This window comes from Zingiber officinale, chromosome 5A (genome assembly GCF_018446385.1).
Source record: "Zingiber officinale cultivar Zhangliang chromosome 5A, Zo_v1.1, whole genome shotgun sequence".
NCBI lineage: Eukaryota > Viridiplantae > Streptophyta > Magnoliopsida > Zingiberales > Zingiberaceae > Zingiber > Zingiber officinale.
Window position 1 is genome coordinate 75,286,802 of NC_055994.1, and position 19,290 is coordinate 75,306,091.

The window sequence follows — 19,290 nt, forward strand, 5'->3', positions numbered from 1 at the left end:
GAGTTCACCCTGATCTGCTCCGGGCCTCCCCGCAAGCATCTGGTCATCCTGACTTGCTCCGGGCATCCGGTCACCTTGATCTGCTTCAGGCCTCCTCGCAACTTCGTTCAAGGTCACTCCACATGACATCTAGTCTAAACCATGGCTCCGATACCATTTGCTGCGTCAAAAGGAATTTACATATATCTCCACAATAACATGATATTGTCCACTTTGAGTCTAAGTCCTGATAATTTTGTTTTTAGGCTCTACTCAAAAGGTCTTATGTCAATAGAGATATCTTATATCTTTGTAAACCCATGATCTTTTTCATATCTTTCTAATATGAGATTTTGATTATATCTCCAACAATATTCTTTGCAAAGACTGAGGATAGAAGAGTATATGCATACACTGGCACAGATTGGGCAGGATCAATGGATGATGGAAAATCAACTTCAAGGTATTGCACGATAGTATGGGGGAATTTAGTGACATGGCGTAGCAAAAAGCAAGAAGTAATGCTAAAGCGGAATACAAAGCTATGGCTCAAAAGAATGATGAAAAACCTAAAAATTCAGTTTGAAGATACTATGCTACTCTATTGTGAATATCAACTATCAGTAAGCTCACAATCCTGTTCATCACGACCGAACTAAACATATAGAGATTGATCATCATTTCATTAGAGTAAAGGTGGATGAAGGCATTATCAGTATTGAGTATATTCCTACATCTCACCAACCAGCTAATCTTCTTACGAATGGATTATCTGAACAAAGCTCATAATGTTATTGAAGGCAAGCTTTGTCTCATCAATATTTACAGCCAAGTTTTAGGGAGAGTGTAGAAAATAATTAAATATTTTATCTTTTTTTTTTTTTGTAGAGTCAATCTTGAAGGCAAGCTCATAAATATTTACAGTTATGAAGTCAATATTTTATCTGAACAAAGCTCATAAAGTTATTGAAGGCAAGCTTTGTCTCATCAATATTTACAGCCAAGTTTTAGCGAGAGTGTAGAAAATAATTAAATATTTTATCTTTTTTTTTTGTAGAGTCAATCTTGGGTGCAAATAGGATGTAATCAATTAAAATGATTTGATAGAATAATTTACTAGGTAGAATAGTTTTTTTTCTTTGTTTATTTGTTCCTTCTTTATTTATCGACTCCCATTATAATTATAAAAAGGGTGTCTTGGTTCATTAATATAATATGAGAGAATTTTTCTTCTCAACTTAGTTTATAGGATTACTTCTATTTCAAGTTATAGAGACCATAATTGACAAGAAGGAATGAAATAACCATTTATAAAAAACTTGACAAGGAACAAAATAGGAATACTTATTTCTTAGTTTGATTTATGAATCTTATATTTGATTTGTAGAAACTAAGTAATACACAAGGACTAGCCTTCGTAATGATGAAATACCTAAACAATTTGTTTAGTTTGTCCAACTCACACGATCAAATTGCCCCAGCAAGCATGCCTGAGAGAATCAGTATGACTACCCTGTTTAACACAACTGGCCCACTCAGCTAGTCTCTTCTAAATAGTTTGTACAATCATGTACAATAAATCAATTCAGCACGACCAATTCCAGTCTTGAATCCCACCCCAACAATTCTGTCTAGCTAATTGACTTGTCTAGCTTGCTTGTCTGCCCACCCCAACAACTCAACCCATCCAACTTATCTGGCCCACTTCGCCTTGCCTGCCTATCGAATCCCATCAGCACTGCTTTTCTCAATTGTAGAATATATTCTTTGATGAATGGAATAGTTAATCCTGTGATAGAGTGCATTAGTGATTAGGGAACCTGAGTTTGTTTGATGAATGGAATATATTCTTTGATGAAAGGAATTGGTATCTGAGTTTGTTTTTGAAATCAAACATAGCGATACTTATTCTATGGGGATAGATAGATACAGAATAGTTATTCCTATCAACCAAATGTACCTAAGTGAATGCCAGTATCAAAGTTTTAATATGCATATAGAAATTCAATCTGCATTGGGAATCAGATTGTCCACTGATAATAATAAGATAGAGAATCAGATTATCTTGGATGAAATGGTCTCCCAGTATATGCGCTTCTTAATAACAGATGATAGCACAATTATTCAAACACAAAAATAAATCAAAATCTGTTTTCAGGAAAAATAGAATATACACAAGAGACTGGTTTAGAATTGTAATCCATCGAAGAAATATAATAATTTTAGTTACAATAAATACACTAACATAATTGTTAGAATCATATAATTTATGATTAATATCATATCTTCAAGATATATAATGATATGTGTCCTAGATATGAATCAGAATGCGAGAGAATCATGACAACTCAAATTGATTCAATTCGAACATGATATGAATCTAATTGACATATATAATAAAAAGAAGAGAGATCAAAGAAAATGCAATCTTTAAAGCCCACAATAATATAAATTTCTATATCACACTATGCCAAGCACACTTCAGCACGAGTTGAAGCATGCTAAAATAAATTATTTTACTAGTTTAATCCTCTACTAAGTTTATTTAATGCTAAAAAGGAATATATCAATTAAATTAAAATTTTATCATACCATATCAAACTAACAATCAATGGACATGCTTCGACAAGTGGAGAAGCATGCCAAAATGAATTCAGATAAGTTTACACCTTTAATCCCCTATCACTTCATTATTTTACTTCAAAAAAAAAAAAAAAACAATTCAGCAATTAAATAGTTGGTTAACTGCCCGCCTTAGTGTTTGAATCCGAGCAAAACTAGGTTTCGGTCTTGGCTGACATGAAATGTGTCATTAGTGTCAAGTGTTGGAGGATGTCGAGTGTTGGAGGTGTGCCGAAGTTGAGCACCAGGAAGAGGAAGAGGACTGGGAAGTTGTCCACAACGAACTCGAGTAGGGTCTCAATAGTGGTTGCTGAGTGATCACATGTGTGTCGGTTACAAAGTGGTTTCCCGTGGTTATATGTGCCTCAAGGGCTCAGAGAGTAGTCACTTGCATTTTGAAAGCTTGTGGTAGTCGCATGGAAGTCTCAGGAGCTAGCAATTTCTTTGCTGACCATGAATGAAATCAGTGACCTTAAGTAAAGCTATTGTTGTTGCTAGAAGTCTTGTGGAAACTATTATCATGGTGCAAAAGTTTTGGCGCAGTCTCAGGGCTCAAGAGAGTAGTTTCCCGTGGCTATATGGGCCTCGAGGGCTCAAAGAGTAGTCACTTGCATTTTGAAAGTTTGTGGTAGTCGCATGGAAGTCTCAGGAGCTGAGTGATCACATGTGTGTCGGTTACAAAGTGGTTTCCCATGGTTATATGTGCCTCGAGGGCTCAGAGAGTAGTCACTTGCATTTTGAAAGCTTGTGGTAGTCGCATGAAAGCTGTGATCACATGTGTGTCAGTTACAAAGTGGTTTCCCGTGGTTATATGTGCTTCGAGGGCTCAGAGAGTAGTCACTTGCATTTTGAAAGCTTGTGGTAGTCGCATGGAAGTCTCAGGAGCTTGCAATTTCTTTGCTGACCATGAATGAAATCAGTGACCTTAAGTAAAGCTATCATTGTTGCTAGAAGCCTTGTGGAGACTGTTATCATGATGCAAAAGTTTTGGTGCCATCTCAGGAGTCTCACAAAGTCACCATTGTAGACACAAATTGGTGATGGGTGGGGTTTTGTTGTCTCGAGCATGTTCTATGTGTTGGTTGATCAGCGGAAAAAGTTTTCCCATGCCAACCAGAACCATATTTTAATCCCTACCCACCCTATCAACACTTAAAAAAATAAATAAATACAGATAAGTTTTATCTTTTTAATCTCTTTTTATTTGTCTCGTTTACATTTAGAAATAAAACAATGACAAAAGATAATTGAAGTAAAAGTTTGGAGACATAAGTTATAGAAATGCAACCAGTATCTTACAAACCATCATTTCAATATAATCTGTTTATTTCTAAAATAGAAATTTTAACAATTACTTAATCAATTGAATTCAAACTTTAGAGACAAACTAAAAAAATATAACATCTCAATTAGCAAACACTACCAAAGATATCATTAGTCGAATTCATCTCAATCAATGTCAAAGTGTGTCTAAGCATATTGAGTCACAATTATGAATGACACACGAGAGATTAGCCTTGAATTTTAATAACTTTTCAACCATGTCATCCATGACTCAATTCTAAGTCATGCAAAAAATCCTAACACAAGTCAAGAATTGCTATACACACCCAATCTGACAACCATGTTATCCAATATTATGAATACAAATAGAAAGGTATCCTTCCTAACACCTTGAGTTTTGGGGGATTAGTTATTAACTACAAATTTTAGCATACCAAAGTATAAAGTGAAGGATTGATATAGTGAGTGGCTCAAACTGACAAGAAGAAAAGGGATAATAGATGGTGACCTATAAATAAAATTACTCTTGAACACAAGCAAATCAATAGTTAATAGCATAGGGTGCTCATATGTGGCCTTGATTGATAGTGTCATAATTGTATAAAAATGAAGAATAAAACAGTTCAAAACAAAGATAATGCTAACATATTAGACTTTACGTGGTTTAAAGTCCTGCTAATTAATCCACAATCTATAGATTCCTTACGTGGAACAAATCTCGTACACTCCAAATTACTTGGGAAAATTACAAAGAATGTATTCTCTCCACATAAATTAACAATATGAGTAAAGAAGAGAGTAATACCAAGTTGTTTGTAGAAGAAAGCCTTCACTTCCAATAAGAAGGCCCTTAGACATTATTTAGCTTGAGCATTTGATCATAACATATCATAAATGCACCTCTTACCAAGTCAAACAATTTCAAATGAATATATAAAACATGCTCCAATGACACTATTTTGAGCACCTCCAATCCACCAAAAATAACCTCAAATGATGTTCAAAATATTCCAGTTGTTGGTCACCTAGTGACTCTACCATCTAGTTGATTGATCATGTTACTAGTTGACTGTAGCTCAAACATAAACATTTTGTGCACCCCGAAGTTCGGTGTTCAATCAACTAAGGCTCATCTCCAGTCCACTAAATTTGCTCAAAGATCTCTCCTTCATATAGCTTACATCCTTGCAACTCTACGAGAAATCCCTAAATTGTCAATTACAACCAGGTACTTGTTCATGGGTTGAAAGTGTCCTATAAATAACTACATAGACAAAACACGTTACCTAGTTGTATACATCATCTCCGTATGATGTTGCCCAAAAGCAAGAATTGAAGATTACAACCATTCATAATCTCTCATAGTTCACATATCTTCTAGGTCTTCAAGCACTCCATTTGCATCATGTAGAGTCCACATCGCTTGGAATTTTTTATCCTTCAAATGCTTCAAGCCATCTTTCACTGATCACCTTTGAGTCCACCTTGTTATGTACCTCTAAGTCATCTAGCACAATCCATTCGACTTGGCTGCCAAGGCAACAATCACTACAACTCGACCATGTCGAATCACAAGAACTCCAACCTTCATGTACAAGTTGCGAAGTCCCTAAACACCTTATGTATGCATAAAAATCAAAGAAAAACTCAAAATTACATTCTTTGCCTCACTCACCAAAACAACCCCAATTGAACCCGACCACTTGAGAGGACCATTCCCTAGTAGAAACATGATTTTAGAGGCGATGCAGCATCAAAATTGTACCACCAACCCTACAAGATCCATTTCAATTAGGTTATTCCCATGATTAGCTTGGGTTTAACCAATCAAGTTTATCAAACAACACTTCGCTAGAGTGTTCCTTCATTTATGTATCATTGCCTTCTCCATCTTCCCTGACCAAATGTTCAATGTCTTCCTCTGCCCTTGTCATAGTCATCATAGATTGTTACGAAACCATGATACATGGCAACACATAACTAGGGTTGTAGTCCTCAGTCCTAGCCCTTACAGTAACCTTTTGCAAACCTCCATTTTGTTCTAAATAGTTCAAGTATTGTGGAGATAATTAATGGCCTTCTAATTACAAGCTTTTCTGCTTTTGTTTGTCATACTCAATATCAAATAAATTAATGGGCATAGATTAAGTTGATATGAATCCGAAAGGAACTCTTCGGATCAATGCAGGCCCTTAACCTCATTTCTCTATAGCAATCCTTGTAATGGTTCGGAATAGATGATGGATCATGATCGTTGTTCTAATCCTTGTATATAATTCATGGTTAAAAGTATCAGCTATCATTATCGATATCAGAAGCTCCAAATCCTTAGATATCAACCGAATGGATCAACGCAATTATAATCTATCAAAAAGATTGAAAATAATAAAATAAAAATATTTACAGAATGAGAAAATTAAAGATACAAAAAAAAAAAATTGATAGATATATGATTAAAAGACCAAAAAAGAGCCATCTTAATCAAATCTTATAGCATTATATTAATAAATCAATTCCACTGTAATCAACTCAAATCCTATTTAAATCAAATTGGATTGATATTCAATCAAATGATTTAATTAAAACATACAATGTAATATGAGTTCACTAAATAAAATTGAAATGGCCGCAACGGGTTGGCGTAGTTGGTACTTGCATGTGTGTTTGCTCCAATAGGTCTTGGGATAAATTCTCAACGGGTGCAAATGCCTCATTGGGTGCCTAAGTTCACCATGAAAAGGCTCATTGCGCTATGGCAAAATGCCCCCCTGATTTACCTGCATGTATCTTGTCGTGGGGCCGGTGATAATGGCCACTTAGGTGAGCGATATCAAGTTTTGCTCCAACAAACTAAAATTAAAATGTCTTAATTAATTAAAATGAATGTTATGTAATTAATTTAAATATGAATTAATTAAATTAAACAATTTAAGTTAAAATAAATTAAATTTAATTAAGTAGATCAAATTATTCTTATTTAATCAGGTTCAATCCAATTTACATAAAATATATAACTTAAATTAATTAAAGTAAAATAAATAAATTAACAAGAGTAATTTAATTAAAATTAATTTTGAATTAAATTAAGCTCAATTAAATAAATTTTAATTAATTTAACCAAACTAATCTTATTTGATAAAATTACATAATGTAAATATGTCTAATATGAATTATTTACATTAAATCAATTTTAATTATTTTAATCAAATCAGTCTTATTTCATTTATTAAATTCAATTAGCTAGTTAATTTAAATAAATATTATTTGATAAAATTACATAATGTGAATATGTCTAATCTGAATTATATTACACTAAATAAATTTGAATTAACTAAATTTGAATTTGGTTAAATTAGACTAAAATAATAAAGTAATGGACTTCTCAATGATTAATTCATATATGCACACTTATTATCAATAATTAACTACAATATAAATAAAATAAATACAAATAATTATTTAATATCAATATTATTAATTCTAATAATCACTGCACACATCTCTCCCACAGGAATAGTCATCTCACAACACATGCAAATAGGGACATCATAGGAATGGTCATCTCACAGCATACGCCAAGAGGGATAGCTCAAGCGATTTGGTTTGCATGGTCAAACTTATATCCTATTTATTCCGAGGTGCAAATGAGAGAGATGGATAGCACATGAGTCGAGACCTCCTCTGTTTACTTGTTAAAAAAATAATAGACGTACAAAATTTGAATTCATCAGCTAATCAACTTTGATCCTTTTTTCGTCCACCTAAAAAAAGGCAAAAGAAACTTTCCACCCTTCAAGTGATCAAAGCGGCCAACTCAGGCAAGTAGCGAACCCATAGTTGTGGCCTTTGAGGTCGCGGCCATAATTGCAACCTCATGAGGTCACACTATAAGGTCACGGTCACAATTGTGACCTCACGAGGTCACACTGTGAGGTCACAACCTTGTTGGTGACCTTGCAACCTAACCACAAGAAGGCGGCCAGCGGCCTCATCGTGAGGTCGCGACGAGGCTAATATGACCACAAGAGGGCAAATGATGACCATTGGGGGGCTACAACGACTGTGTTGTTCATTGAATGATTGGTTGCAAGGACTTTATTTCCCTCTTTACTTTGCTATTTCTTCTTTCCTCCATCTTTCCCTTCGTTTCCCCTAAGCATATTTTTCCATCACAGATCCTTTTCCCTCCATCCGTGCTTCAGAGTAGACCGAGCATGAGAGTAACATCTCCTAGTCGCCTTTGAAGCTTGCGCCAACACCATCTTGGCTATCAATTGAAGATTCCTAGCTGGTTTGGCAAGATCATCCCGTTACCTTAATTTTTTATCCAATTTCTACTAAATTTGAACAAGCTAAGAGAGAATGTTAAAAACATAAGGTCTAAAAAATCAGCTGGAAGAAGATCATGTAACACTAATCCCAATACAACTTGATCAATCCATATGGGGATTGATCAAGTATGCCAACAAGTTTACAGAAGTACCTCAACTATTTGGCACATTAACTATCTTCACTATCAACCTCATTTACTCACTCAAGAACTAAGTTCAATGCAATCAACATATGTCAACAATGTTTAACTTTCATTCCCTCTTCCAAGTTAGGTCTTGTGTGAATGGACCCAACCATGCTCGCTGATGGATGCTTAACAATTAGCAAAAATCATGTTATATCGGAGCAAATTACTTCAGCACATAAGAACCTTATATGTTAAAGGGAGCTATTGCATACTTGTTTAGTGTATCCATATAGCAGGTTATGCTACAATTAATGTATGGTAAACATAGGATGCATGATCATTCAATTCTACTTAATTTCGTTCCATAATTTATCTTCAGGTTTATGATGCATCATTCATATAGCTTTACGGTTATAGGACCTTACTATTCATACCTAAATTCATGTTGCATTTGATGTTTACATTGCATGTTCTCTTTCTTTTTATCATCCCTAATTTCATGATTGCCTATTGAGTTGGTCAGGCTAGATATTCAAGGATGGTTGTTTCTCAACTGAAGTATGTTTCTGCAATTCTGCTCCAGCATTACATTCAAACATGCACGCTAGGTGAAGTTTGTTGGTGGATGGATCAACCTCAGGCAGGGCATGGAGAAATTTCATAAAATCACCTCACCCATTCACTCAAGTTGAATAAAATTACATTGGGGGTTCAAGGGGTAGACAGAGACCAAAGAAACATTGGCATAATTTACATGTTTTAAGAGAAAATATAGCTGTGTCGGTATTTCTGTCACTGACCAGAACAATAGATAAAGTTTTGGTATTGTATCATGTCATGAGAACGATTTTAATATTTATATAAATGAATTATTAATATAAAATGATTAATTCTAGCAGAAGTTGTAACTTCTAATTATCTATTTATTTTAATTGTTTGATTACTTGTGATTGTTAACTCATTTTTTATTTCTCTTGTTGGTTAATTCGATCAATTTAGTGTTTAAATATGTTGGCAAACAATCAAGTTTTAATTTTTACCATTAGCCATTTATAAGTTATATACTTCTTTTGCTTTATTGAAATAATAAAGATGTTAGCCTAGCATATATTAAAACAATTAAGGAATAAGGATGTAATAACAAGAGAAGTGTTTTCGATAAAGATAGGGTTAGAATTCATATATTTTTGTACTAGCTATGGATGACTGAGAGAATCCAAGACACATTAAGATAATGCATCTTATTTGTTAAAGACATTGTTTTATTTGATGAGACACGTTAATAAATGCTAAGTTCGAATCTTGACGAGAAATATTAGAAGTAAACATTTTAGGTTTAGTAAACACATAATATATAGAATTTAATTTTAATAGTAATCGACATACCAAGTAAATTGTTAAGATAGGAGATGACGAGTTTAATTGAGAGCTCTAAGTATCTAGGATCGTTTGTGTAAAATGATGAAGGGGTTAATAAAGATAATTTACATAGGATCCAAGTAAGTTGGTTGAAATGGAGGATAGTATTAGGTGTTCTTAGCGGTACCTCTATAGCTTAAAGGAAACTTTTATAAAATGACTTAGACCTACTATACTATAAGGAATTGAATGTTGGGCTATGAATCAAGTATATAAATAAAAGATAAGAGACATAGATGAGAATATTAAGGTAAATGTGAGAACATATGATGAGTCAGATAAAAAATGACAAATTCAAAGAGAAGTCAATGTTGCCCATATTAAGGGAAAATTCTGAAAATGCGTTTAAAATGGTATGAAGTATGAACATGTAGTTAGGTGGCCAATAAATGTCCCACTTAAGTGATATGAGAGCATAACAAATACGCACATAAATCAAGAAAGAATAAGACCAAAGAAATACTAGATTAGCAATGATAAAGTAGGATAAAATGCATTTACATATATGATATAGCAGGGGATCGAGCCCAATGGCATAGGAGGATTCATATAGCCAACTCCACTTAATTGAATAAAGATTTGATTGTTGTTGTTGTATACTTCTTTTGCTTCATAATATTTATAGTTATAATATATATTTTTTCAGGTAAAATGTTACAATAAGAAAAAAGAAAATAAGACCATCCCTGGTTAGCAATTAATTAGCGCATGTTTTGCTTTAAAAATCTTGGAGCAATTCAAACTTAAAGGCACAATGGACATTAATTGTCAAGGATATAATTGTGCTTAAAATAAAGCTATATTTTTATGATTTTCTGTTATTGTGTTTGAAATTTGTTTATGAGCATTTGTTTAAAAAATAAGCATTAAATATTAATTCAAAACTTTATCGTTTGATTTTAATTTAATTTTATTTATTTCACTTAATTACAATTATTAGGGTGAACGAAAAAATATAAATACAAGACTTAAAATATTATATTTTAGGCTTATAGATTATAGATTTTGTTATTAAATTTAATTAATTTTATAAAATTTAAAAAATGAAAATATAATATTCAACTCAATCAAATTTGAAAAATTAACATTCAAGAATTTTTCTATAAAATTGAATTAGTATTTAAATTTTTTTAGAAAAAATCTAATTCATCATGTGTATATTTATTGCGATTGATAAATATCTCCAATAATATTCCAATAAAATGAATACAGCAACAACAAAGCCTTATTCCAATAAAATGAATAGTTAAAGAAAAATATTAAATATTTTCTCAAGTTAATCAAATAAATTTCTTTATATCAAAACCTTAGGCAAACTCTAGCTATTTCTTCACACTTGTACTAAAGCTAAGAGAAGACATAAAGGAGGAAAAGAAGAATCTCATCACAATCTCTCTTGTATGATCTCTTAGCATTATAAAAATAAAATTTTCACCAATTTTAGATACCACATTTTATCCTATTTAAACATTTAGTATTTAAACTACTTTAGACAAAATAGATAAGTAATTAAGTTAAATTTTAAGTTTTTAGGGTTGAGTTTAAGTTTTATATAGATAATCATATTTAGTTAGATTAGTGTTATTGTTAAAGGTTACAAATTTAATTCCTCTTCTTCTCTCTCCCCATAGACCTCTCCTCTCCTTGATTCCTCTCGCTTAGCCATTACGTCGCCCGCATACCATCACCCTCCACCTGCGCAAAGGTACTCCCCCCTCTTATCCCTTCTCTTCATCGGTCTTTGTTCGCTTTACCTTTTGTTTCCACTGTACAACACATCCTAACGTCGTTGCACATATCAATCGATGAGCAGAACATGGCCAGCATGTTTGACACTTAACCCTTGATTACGAGTCATAAAGTAGTGCATAGAATTTGCCCCCATAGAGATCATATGAATGTATGAGATATATGGAGCCAACCCCTAATAGTTGGGAGTGGGTTTGATATTATGATCTCCTATAAACTTTTGATCCACATAATACTCAACTAAAGAAAAGAGTTTACTAAAAATACTAACCTCTGCATAAGGAGTAAAATATCAGCTGCCTCTGGAGCCCCTTTTTGTTTCTGTTGACCATAAATTTGGCATGAAACAACATATGTAAATTTAATGTCTGCTTGGGCCCTTGCTTCAGGAGACAACTCATATCCCTGTGTGCTTATGTAATCACTAACAGAATAACCATCTTCAATTCCTGCATATGAATTGTAAAGACAAGGAAAACAAAAAGTTGCATTTAAAACTATCATTGGAAAACAAGAAGAAAAAAAAAGAATACCTCCAAGATAGCGCTTTTCTAAATAACTTTGTAGTACAAGAGCCCTTCTATAGTACATCATACCACGCACTACAAATATCATTATGAAAAATCAAATGGATGAGCAAAGTTTATAAAACCATAGAAAGGAACATGATTTTATATGGGGATCTTAAATAATCAAGTTGAGAAAAACAGAACATAATCACAGTTCCTGTCCATTTTAGAATCAGGCAAACCTGTTCTTGCCAATGTTTGGCCACGATACGATGCCCAAAATCGTAACTCCAAGCTATCATCATCTTCAACAGCATCAGCAGTTGATTTAATTCGTTCTAGAAAATTTTCCCACTCATCTAGGACAACAAAATGAACAATGCGCAAGTGATGTTAATTGTTAAGTAAAATCACATGTGGTAGAGGAAATTATCATCGCAGAGAAAATTTGCATGATAATGTCATCCAGGCAAAAAAAAAAAAAACATTTCCAAATGAGCTAAATATTAGTCTGCTAATACGACACTGCAGAATGCAGAGCAAGACATACCCAAGTGGCATTCTGTAACTGGAAGAAAAGACCGTTAAGAATCAGATACTACACAATCTTAAAAAGAATGACAAGAGAATAAGTTTAAATTCTTTTATAAAAAAAATAATTTTGAATAATTAGAACAAAGCTCATTGTTGTAGCAAAAAGGTGATTACGCACACTCAGAAACCCCTCACAGCCTGTCCCTAGGTTATGCGAAGGAAGGTAAATCACGGGGTCGGTTTATAGCAAACCACCAAGTTGGCTAGGGAGAAAAAAACTCATTGTGCAACAGGAAGAAGTTGAAATTTTAATTAAAAGGACCTTATAACATGCGTCCTAAAGTTTTAATCAACTAATCTTTTACACTTTACACTCAATATTATAGATATAACAACCTTACATTCCAAAAACTATGGTTTGATATCTCATACTTTACACTCGGCACAAACAATGTCTCATGTATCGATGTGTCAATCATGTCGATAATTATCATGTCATTCTAACACTCAACAGCCCTTGATAATGTCATATCTTCTTCTTTTTATTATTTAGCTATTTTCTCCTTTCACATCCAATTCACCATCGGCACCATATATTGAAATGTCGACACGATACCAAAACAATATAACAATATTGTTCTAGTCAAAGACCAAAGAACTTCTTGAGATTTTGAACCTTGCCAAAAACTAACCCACAACTTAGAAAACCATATGACCGAAAGCCACTTAACTTGGATGAAATCATACTAAAAATACTGAAAATCCCACCAAAGTAAAGAACATTGTTCAGTGACCAAACCGAAGTGAACCACAACCCCAAAACCAACCATAGATGACACAAGGTTGCACTTAGAAATACTATACCTATCTTTAACTAACCCATTTCCATGTTGTGTTGAGTCATTATAATATAATATCAACCAAAAATTACATTCAATTTGGATCTAAATGACATCATCAAGTGATGTTTACTCTTAGGTAAATTACCCCAGCGCCTGAACAAGAAATTATTTGAAAAAATAGTAGGGAGTGAGACTATCGACCAACTTAAACTTTAGTTTTAGAATAACATGACATATCAAGCTGGTTCAGTTTTTATTAATTAGCAAGCAGTACGGTATCCAGATATGTTATATAAGAAAATCTAAGCTCAAAGGTCAATTGACCTAATAGAAAGATTACGTAATAAAAAAGCATTGGATATCAAACACTACCAATGGATGTCTTATGTAACCATAACATGATAAGCCAAGCAATTCAAATTCACGATAGCACTACATCATATATAACTTTATGTAAGTGATCGGGAGATGCTGCAGAGTCCAGAATGGCAGGGACTAGGGAGAGAAGAATGAAAGATATCGAAGGACTATCTAGGATTGCAACAATAACATGAAGATCTAATTACAATGTTTGGCCATCAAATGATACAGACTTAAAACCTGGTCATTAAAAAGGCAGCTCTAGAATAGTAAAGACAAACTTGAAATTGAACTATATAGCATTTAATAAAAGAATTATAAATGGCAGACTGCATCAGGAACCCATGTTATGTTCTTCAGATAATTTTGAAACATTACCGGGATAGATTTTTTGGAGATAGAAAAGGGTCGAGATCCCATCTTCATTTTCAACTTTTAATTCTGATTTGCTGAAGAGGACTGTCTCACTGTAGTACGGAGTAAATACACTACAATCCAAAAAAACTCCTAGCATTAATCAGACGCTAAATATGAAATATGGAAATTTCAGAAATTCTGAAATATATTATATACTACCAGAAAGGTATCATCTCAGAAACTGGTTTAGCACGAGGCATGTCCATGAACAACGAGTTTGCAAAGAATTGAAGTCTCCTTCTAGCTTCTAAGTTCTTCGGAATATTTGCTGCAGAATCTTTTACAGTTAAAAGTAGATGCAGCCGTTTTACCTGAACAGTCTATAGAAAAACACACAGTAAGATAGCTACATACATACTAATAATGTTACCAAACAGGAGCATGACATGCATTTTAGATATTGCTGTTTTCTCGAGGACAAACAAAAGATTGGTCTAGGGGATTTTGGTGTGTGTATTTTATATGGAGTTTTTATCGTGTTTGACACATGTCTCCTCCCATTTTATATGCATATATTTTACGTTATCATCTTTTTATGCTTCATTTTGATACTTTCCTATTTCAGAGGATTGCTCTCGTGTATTTCTTTTGATCAAGTGCAAAAGGGAGCAAAAACAAAGAATTAAAGGCTAACATTTGAAGTCCCATGCCGGCCACAAGTGCACGTGCTCACCGGCACAAGACGTGCTCCGTTCAGTCAACCAATCTAGAGTGCTCGTGCTAGCTGACACGAGCTATGCCCCACCCGCCGAATCGGCCACGGGTGCACGTCGGCCCGTGTCGGACACTCACCCTTTGCCTATAAAAGGTTGATCACATCCCCTTAAGAAGAGATCCCCGATCTGGACTCGCCCAAGGGCTCCAACGCAACCTGAGAAGACGATTTGGAGAGGATTCGACACCATCAGCACTTGGACTTGAAATCAGGAGCATCCGAAGAAGCGATCTTGCAACAAGACTAAGATTTCTTTGCTTGTTTTCTAAATTTCTAAATCTGAACTTGTCTGTAATCATTCAAAGAAAGATTTCGGGTTGTAACTCCATTTCTATGGAGTAGATTCAGAATTCTAGAACTAGAGATTAACCCTTTGTTATGTGTACACCTTTGTTTTGATCTATGAATATTCGATTGTTCTTATTTAATGAAATGTTGATTTGTGGTCCAGATCAACACAATCATGATGCCAAAAATACGAGATTCGTATCCCATGAGAATTTAAGGATAAACCGAAAGGAGAACTCAATCCTTCAACTCGTAGAAACTTGAGACGTGGAGAGTTAGCTACGAAAGTAGATCGGTATGTCGGAATAATAGGCTATCATAGATCTTAATGGATTAATTCCAATTTCATCGTCACACGATGGGAGAGAGTTATTAGGGGTTGTGGGATCTTGTGATAGGGTCTCCATAATTGATACACCATTGTAGTTCCAAAAGTTTACATTGGATATCATAGGATAATCTACCTACATAAACCATTATTGAGAATAGGACGCCCAAACATGGATTAGGTGTTTACTAACATTGTGGTAAAACTAAAATTCTAAAATTGCCTTCACCAATCAAATCCACCTAGATTTCTCTGCCTTCCTTTTCTTTCTTCTTAATCGAATCTCTTCCCTCACCCTCTTCATTGGATTTTCTAGTTCTTGACACTCAATATCCGTGGTTAGTCTAGAGAGTTAAATTTCTTTAGTAAGCTAGTACTTGACCACCAGTCTTGTGGGTTCGATATTTTTTATTACTTGACAACATTTCCATGCACTTGCGGATTTATCCATATCAGTGAGACGCACGCCTTACCAAAGTAAGGCGTTCCATATATACATTTTTACAATTCAAATATACATAGGGAATTTCTACTAAAATATTTCACCAACAAAACTATAGTGGATAAAATATTAAACAATAATGTAAATATAAAATTCACTAGTAAATATATACATTATACACATAATTCAAATTTTAAAAAAACTTTAAATATCTAAATCATCAAAAATTTTATCATCTTTTTCAATCATATCATTATCATCATCACCAGATATTTCAAATTTGTACAACTGAATCTTCATCGATTTCGTAAGACCAAGCGCCTTAAGCACTCATGGTGCCTCTCACAAGGCGCTCGCTTAAGGCGACGAGACGCAAGAGGTTCGCGGGCACTTTTAATAACTATGCAAAAAACTAACATCAAACAAAAATTAGATTAAAAAGTAACTTTCAAATGAGAAATGAATTTACTAAATTATTCGAGTCTATCATGTTGCTAAAGTTTGTCGTGCAAATGTCTCGATAATGGAGGATGGTTTCTTCAAATAAGGCTAAGCCTTCATGTTATAAATTTGAAAAATAAGGGGTCTAATCTGTGAATTTATAGAATAGTGGACTAATCTGTAAAAAGACCTTAGAATAAGATCTTAGACAAAGGGTAGTAGCATTGGGTACATCAGCGATGATGAATTTGGAACAAAATGAAACTAAGCATAAGGACGGAGAAAGCGGCAAGCTCTTGCTTAAGATGAATGAACAGTCGGTGTCAAATGTCAGGTGGTAGCGAGCAGTGGACGTTGTGCACAACCCACTTAATCGAGTAGGGAGTAAACAAGAGAGGAATTGTTCGGCCCAAAGTCTTGGTAGGCAGCAATGGAATAATATAACCCCTCCTTGGTTGTAGAGAGTAGAAAAGGTAGTGACCTAGGAGCACCGAGGATAAAAGAGAGGCGCAATAACAACTACAGAAATTTAAGTGTGGTTAGCCAACAGTTGACCTTGAGTAGTCAGGCCAGGGTTTGCAAACAGAGAGAAACACAAGGCCACAGGTAATCGAGCACAGGGCAGTGCTTAATGCTGCTATAAGAACCACAGGGCAATGAGGCTGAAAGAAAAGAGATTGGGATTTGGGAGAAAAAGTCTTCCCAGGGATTAATGGACAGAAATGAATGAATGCTAAACCAGAACAAGATTTTAGACGGGACAAAATTGAATCAATAACCAATGTCGAAGGGAGTCAAGGTACTGAGACCAAATCACAAATGTGACCCTATACTAATTGATGCAATCTGAAGATATTGCACTCGAAAAAAAATGCTTATCCCATCTCATAAAAGAGGAAAATATTATTATCTAAAAGATTTTTCAATACAAGCGATGCTAACACTTTTTATTTGCTTGGTAATGAGATAGAATTTTTGTAAAAATATGACTTGATTATCCAAAACCTTTAACAAATTTCTCAATGAATCTAAACGAACTTTCAAATAAATCTAAACATTTTGAAAATTTAAATGGCAGATTTAAAACCCTACCTACGTGAATAAGTTCTAAAAAAAACTAAGGATTTTTAAGTTAAAAAAAAATAAAATATAAGAAATGTAATTTTTTTAAACAATAAAAGGAAAAGGCAAGATCTGGTTAGGTTCAATGTGCAGATAATCTTCAAGCATGAAGTCCATAAATGAGGGTTAAAAATATTTCTAGAATCAATTATCTAAATCTCCCTGTTGTACTATCAAGAGAAACCACAACTTACCCTGGGGGCATGGTTCACTGGTAAGTGCTTGTGATAAGACTATAGTGGTTGCGGGGTCAAAACTCGGCAGAGGGTTTCACTGCCTCTTGCCACTTGAGCTTCCCCACTTTACCTCCCTCCCAATAGTAGTGGGAGGCCTGGAGGCGCTAATGTGGCGGATCCACATTTTAAGAGAAACCACAACCAGCCCCCAGAGTAATGGTGCAACAGCAGGGCGCCTTCTCAGTTTCCTAGTCATCTAAGGATCGAGTCCGAGCTTTAACAAATTAACGGATGAATTTTTTTTAATGGACGGTTGACCTAAGACTGCTGCGTTAATGGGGCGTCCGCTGCGAGCACTCCCCGATTTACCCTAGTGGCCAATGAAAAACTTCCGTAGGATCCATGGGGTCGTTGGGGCCGAGCTGGTTATCTTAGGACTAGTCGGTGTAAGTTGGATACTAGTGCCAACTAAAAAACCACAACCAAAGGAACAGCCTTAGTAGAATCCATAGTAAAAGGAGACCATGTTAATCTTGAGTCTAGTCCAACTTTAAAACTAACCGAGCAGATAAATGGGAGTCAACTCACCAACATAAGTGAGACACTTTTTAAGCATTATTTTATTTATTCCATTAATTAGAAGAGAGGAGTGATTCCTCCTTTCAGCTCCAAGGCTCGCCTCATAGATTGATTTGGAGGGAAGACATTATTAGGTAGTGAGTTTGGTTGGACAGACACACCTATTAAAAGATTCTAAATCTATTACTCAACAACAAAGAGAATAATGAAAATACCATTATAAGATAAAAGTTTGAAGTAAAAGAGGGCATAAAGGTCAAGTGATCGTCACTTTCATCTAGGATGAAAGAGATATTTTATTAGATAGGGATATGACTAATCGTGCTTTGAGTTAAATTCTCGGTAATAGTGAAACAAAACATATGAAAAAACAATGTAACATAGATGAAAGTTGGGATGAATGTGAAGTTATTAAAAGAGAGCAAACAGGAAATGTTATCCTTCACTAACAAATGGGTGCAACCTTGACAGGCTGCAAACAAGTTAAGACTGTATTGACATATTCAAAGATGATCAATACATTTTATTGCTAGACAAAGTTAAGGTAACTTGAGTTACAGGAATGTAGGAAAACTAAAACCAAAGAGAACCTATTTAAAAAACAATTCAAAGTAAGATCAAACGACTTCGTATTTTGCAAAACGGAGTTCAATGAATGAATGGCAACAAAAGGCCCATAAGTCATTAGTAATAGGTGATTTAGTAGATGATTAGATCAATTAAATGATTAGAACCAGTGCAGACCCATCAGAGTATTGTATTATGCCTCAGGAAAAAAAATGCTCTAAACAAAAACATAAATCAACATGAGGAAAAAGCTTGGTGTCAAGGCATAACTACAATATGTACAACAATTATTATCACAAGAACCAACCAAAGTTGAACCACATTGTAAAAAGGATTGTAGTGAAAAAGTCTATCAGGCATCAGCAGTTAAACATTTATACAGAAATTCATAATATGAAAACTAAAATTAGGAGTAAAAGTGGCATCTATATTACAAAACAAACATGATGCATCCGTAT

General features: G+C 34.2%; 1 protein-coding gene across 1 annotated transcript in view; it reads right to left on the minus strand.

Moving 5' to 3' along the window:
• The window catches only part of LOC121980609 (callose synthase 10-like), a 39,070-nt gene extending 24,569 nt beyond the window's left edge, over positions 1-14,501 (minus strand). Inside the window, exons 1-5 of the mRNA XM_042532712.1 lie at positions 14,334-14,501; positions 14,136-14,245; positions 12,264-12,380; positions 12,046-12,114; positions 11,784-11,961 (exon numbers count right to left, since the gene is read on the minus strand). Coding sequence (XP_042388646.1) covers positions 11,784-11,961; positions 12,046-12,114; positions 12,264-12,380; positions 14,136-14,245; positions 14,334-14,380 — 521 coding nt within the window. The 5' untranslated portion in view covers positions 14,381-14,501. The remainder of the gene's footprint in view (positions 1-11,783; positions 11,962-12,045; positions 12,115-12,263; positions 12,381-14,135; positions 14,246-14,333) is intronic.
• Between the last annotated feature and the right edge of the window lie 4,789 nt (positions 14,502-19,290).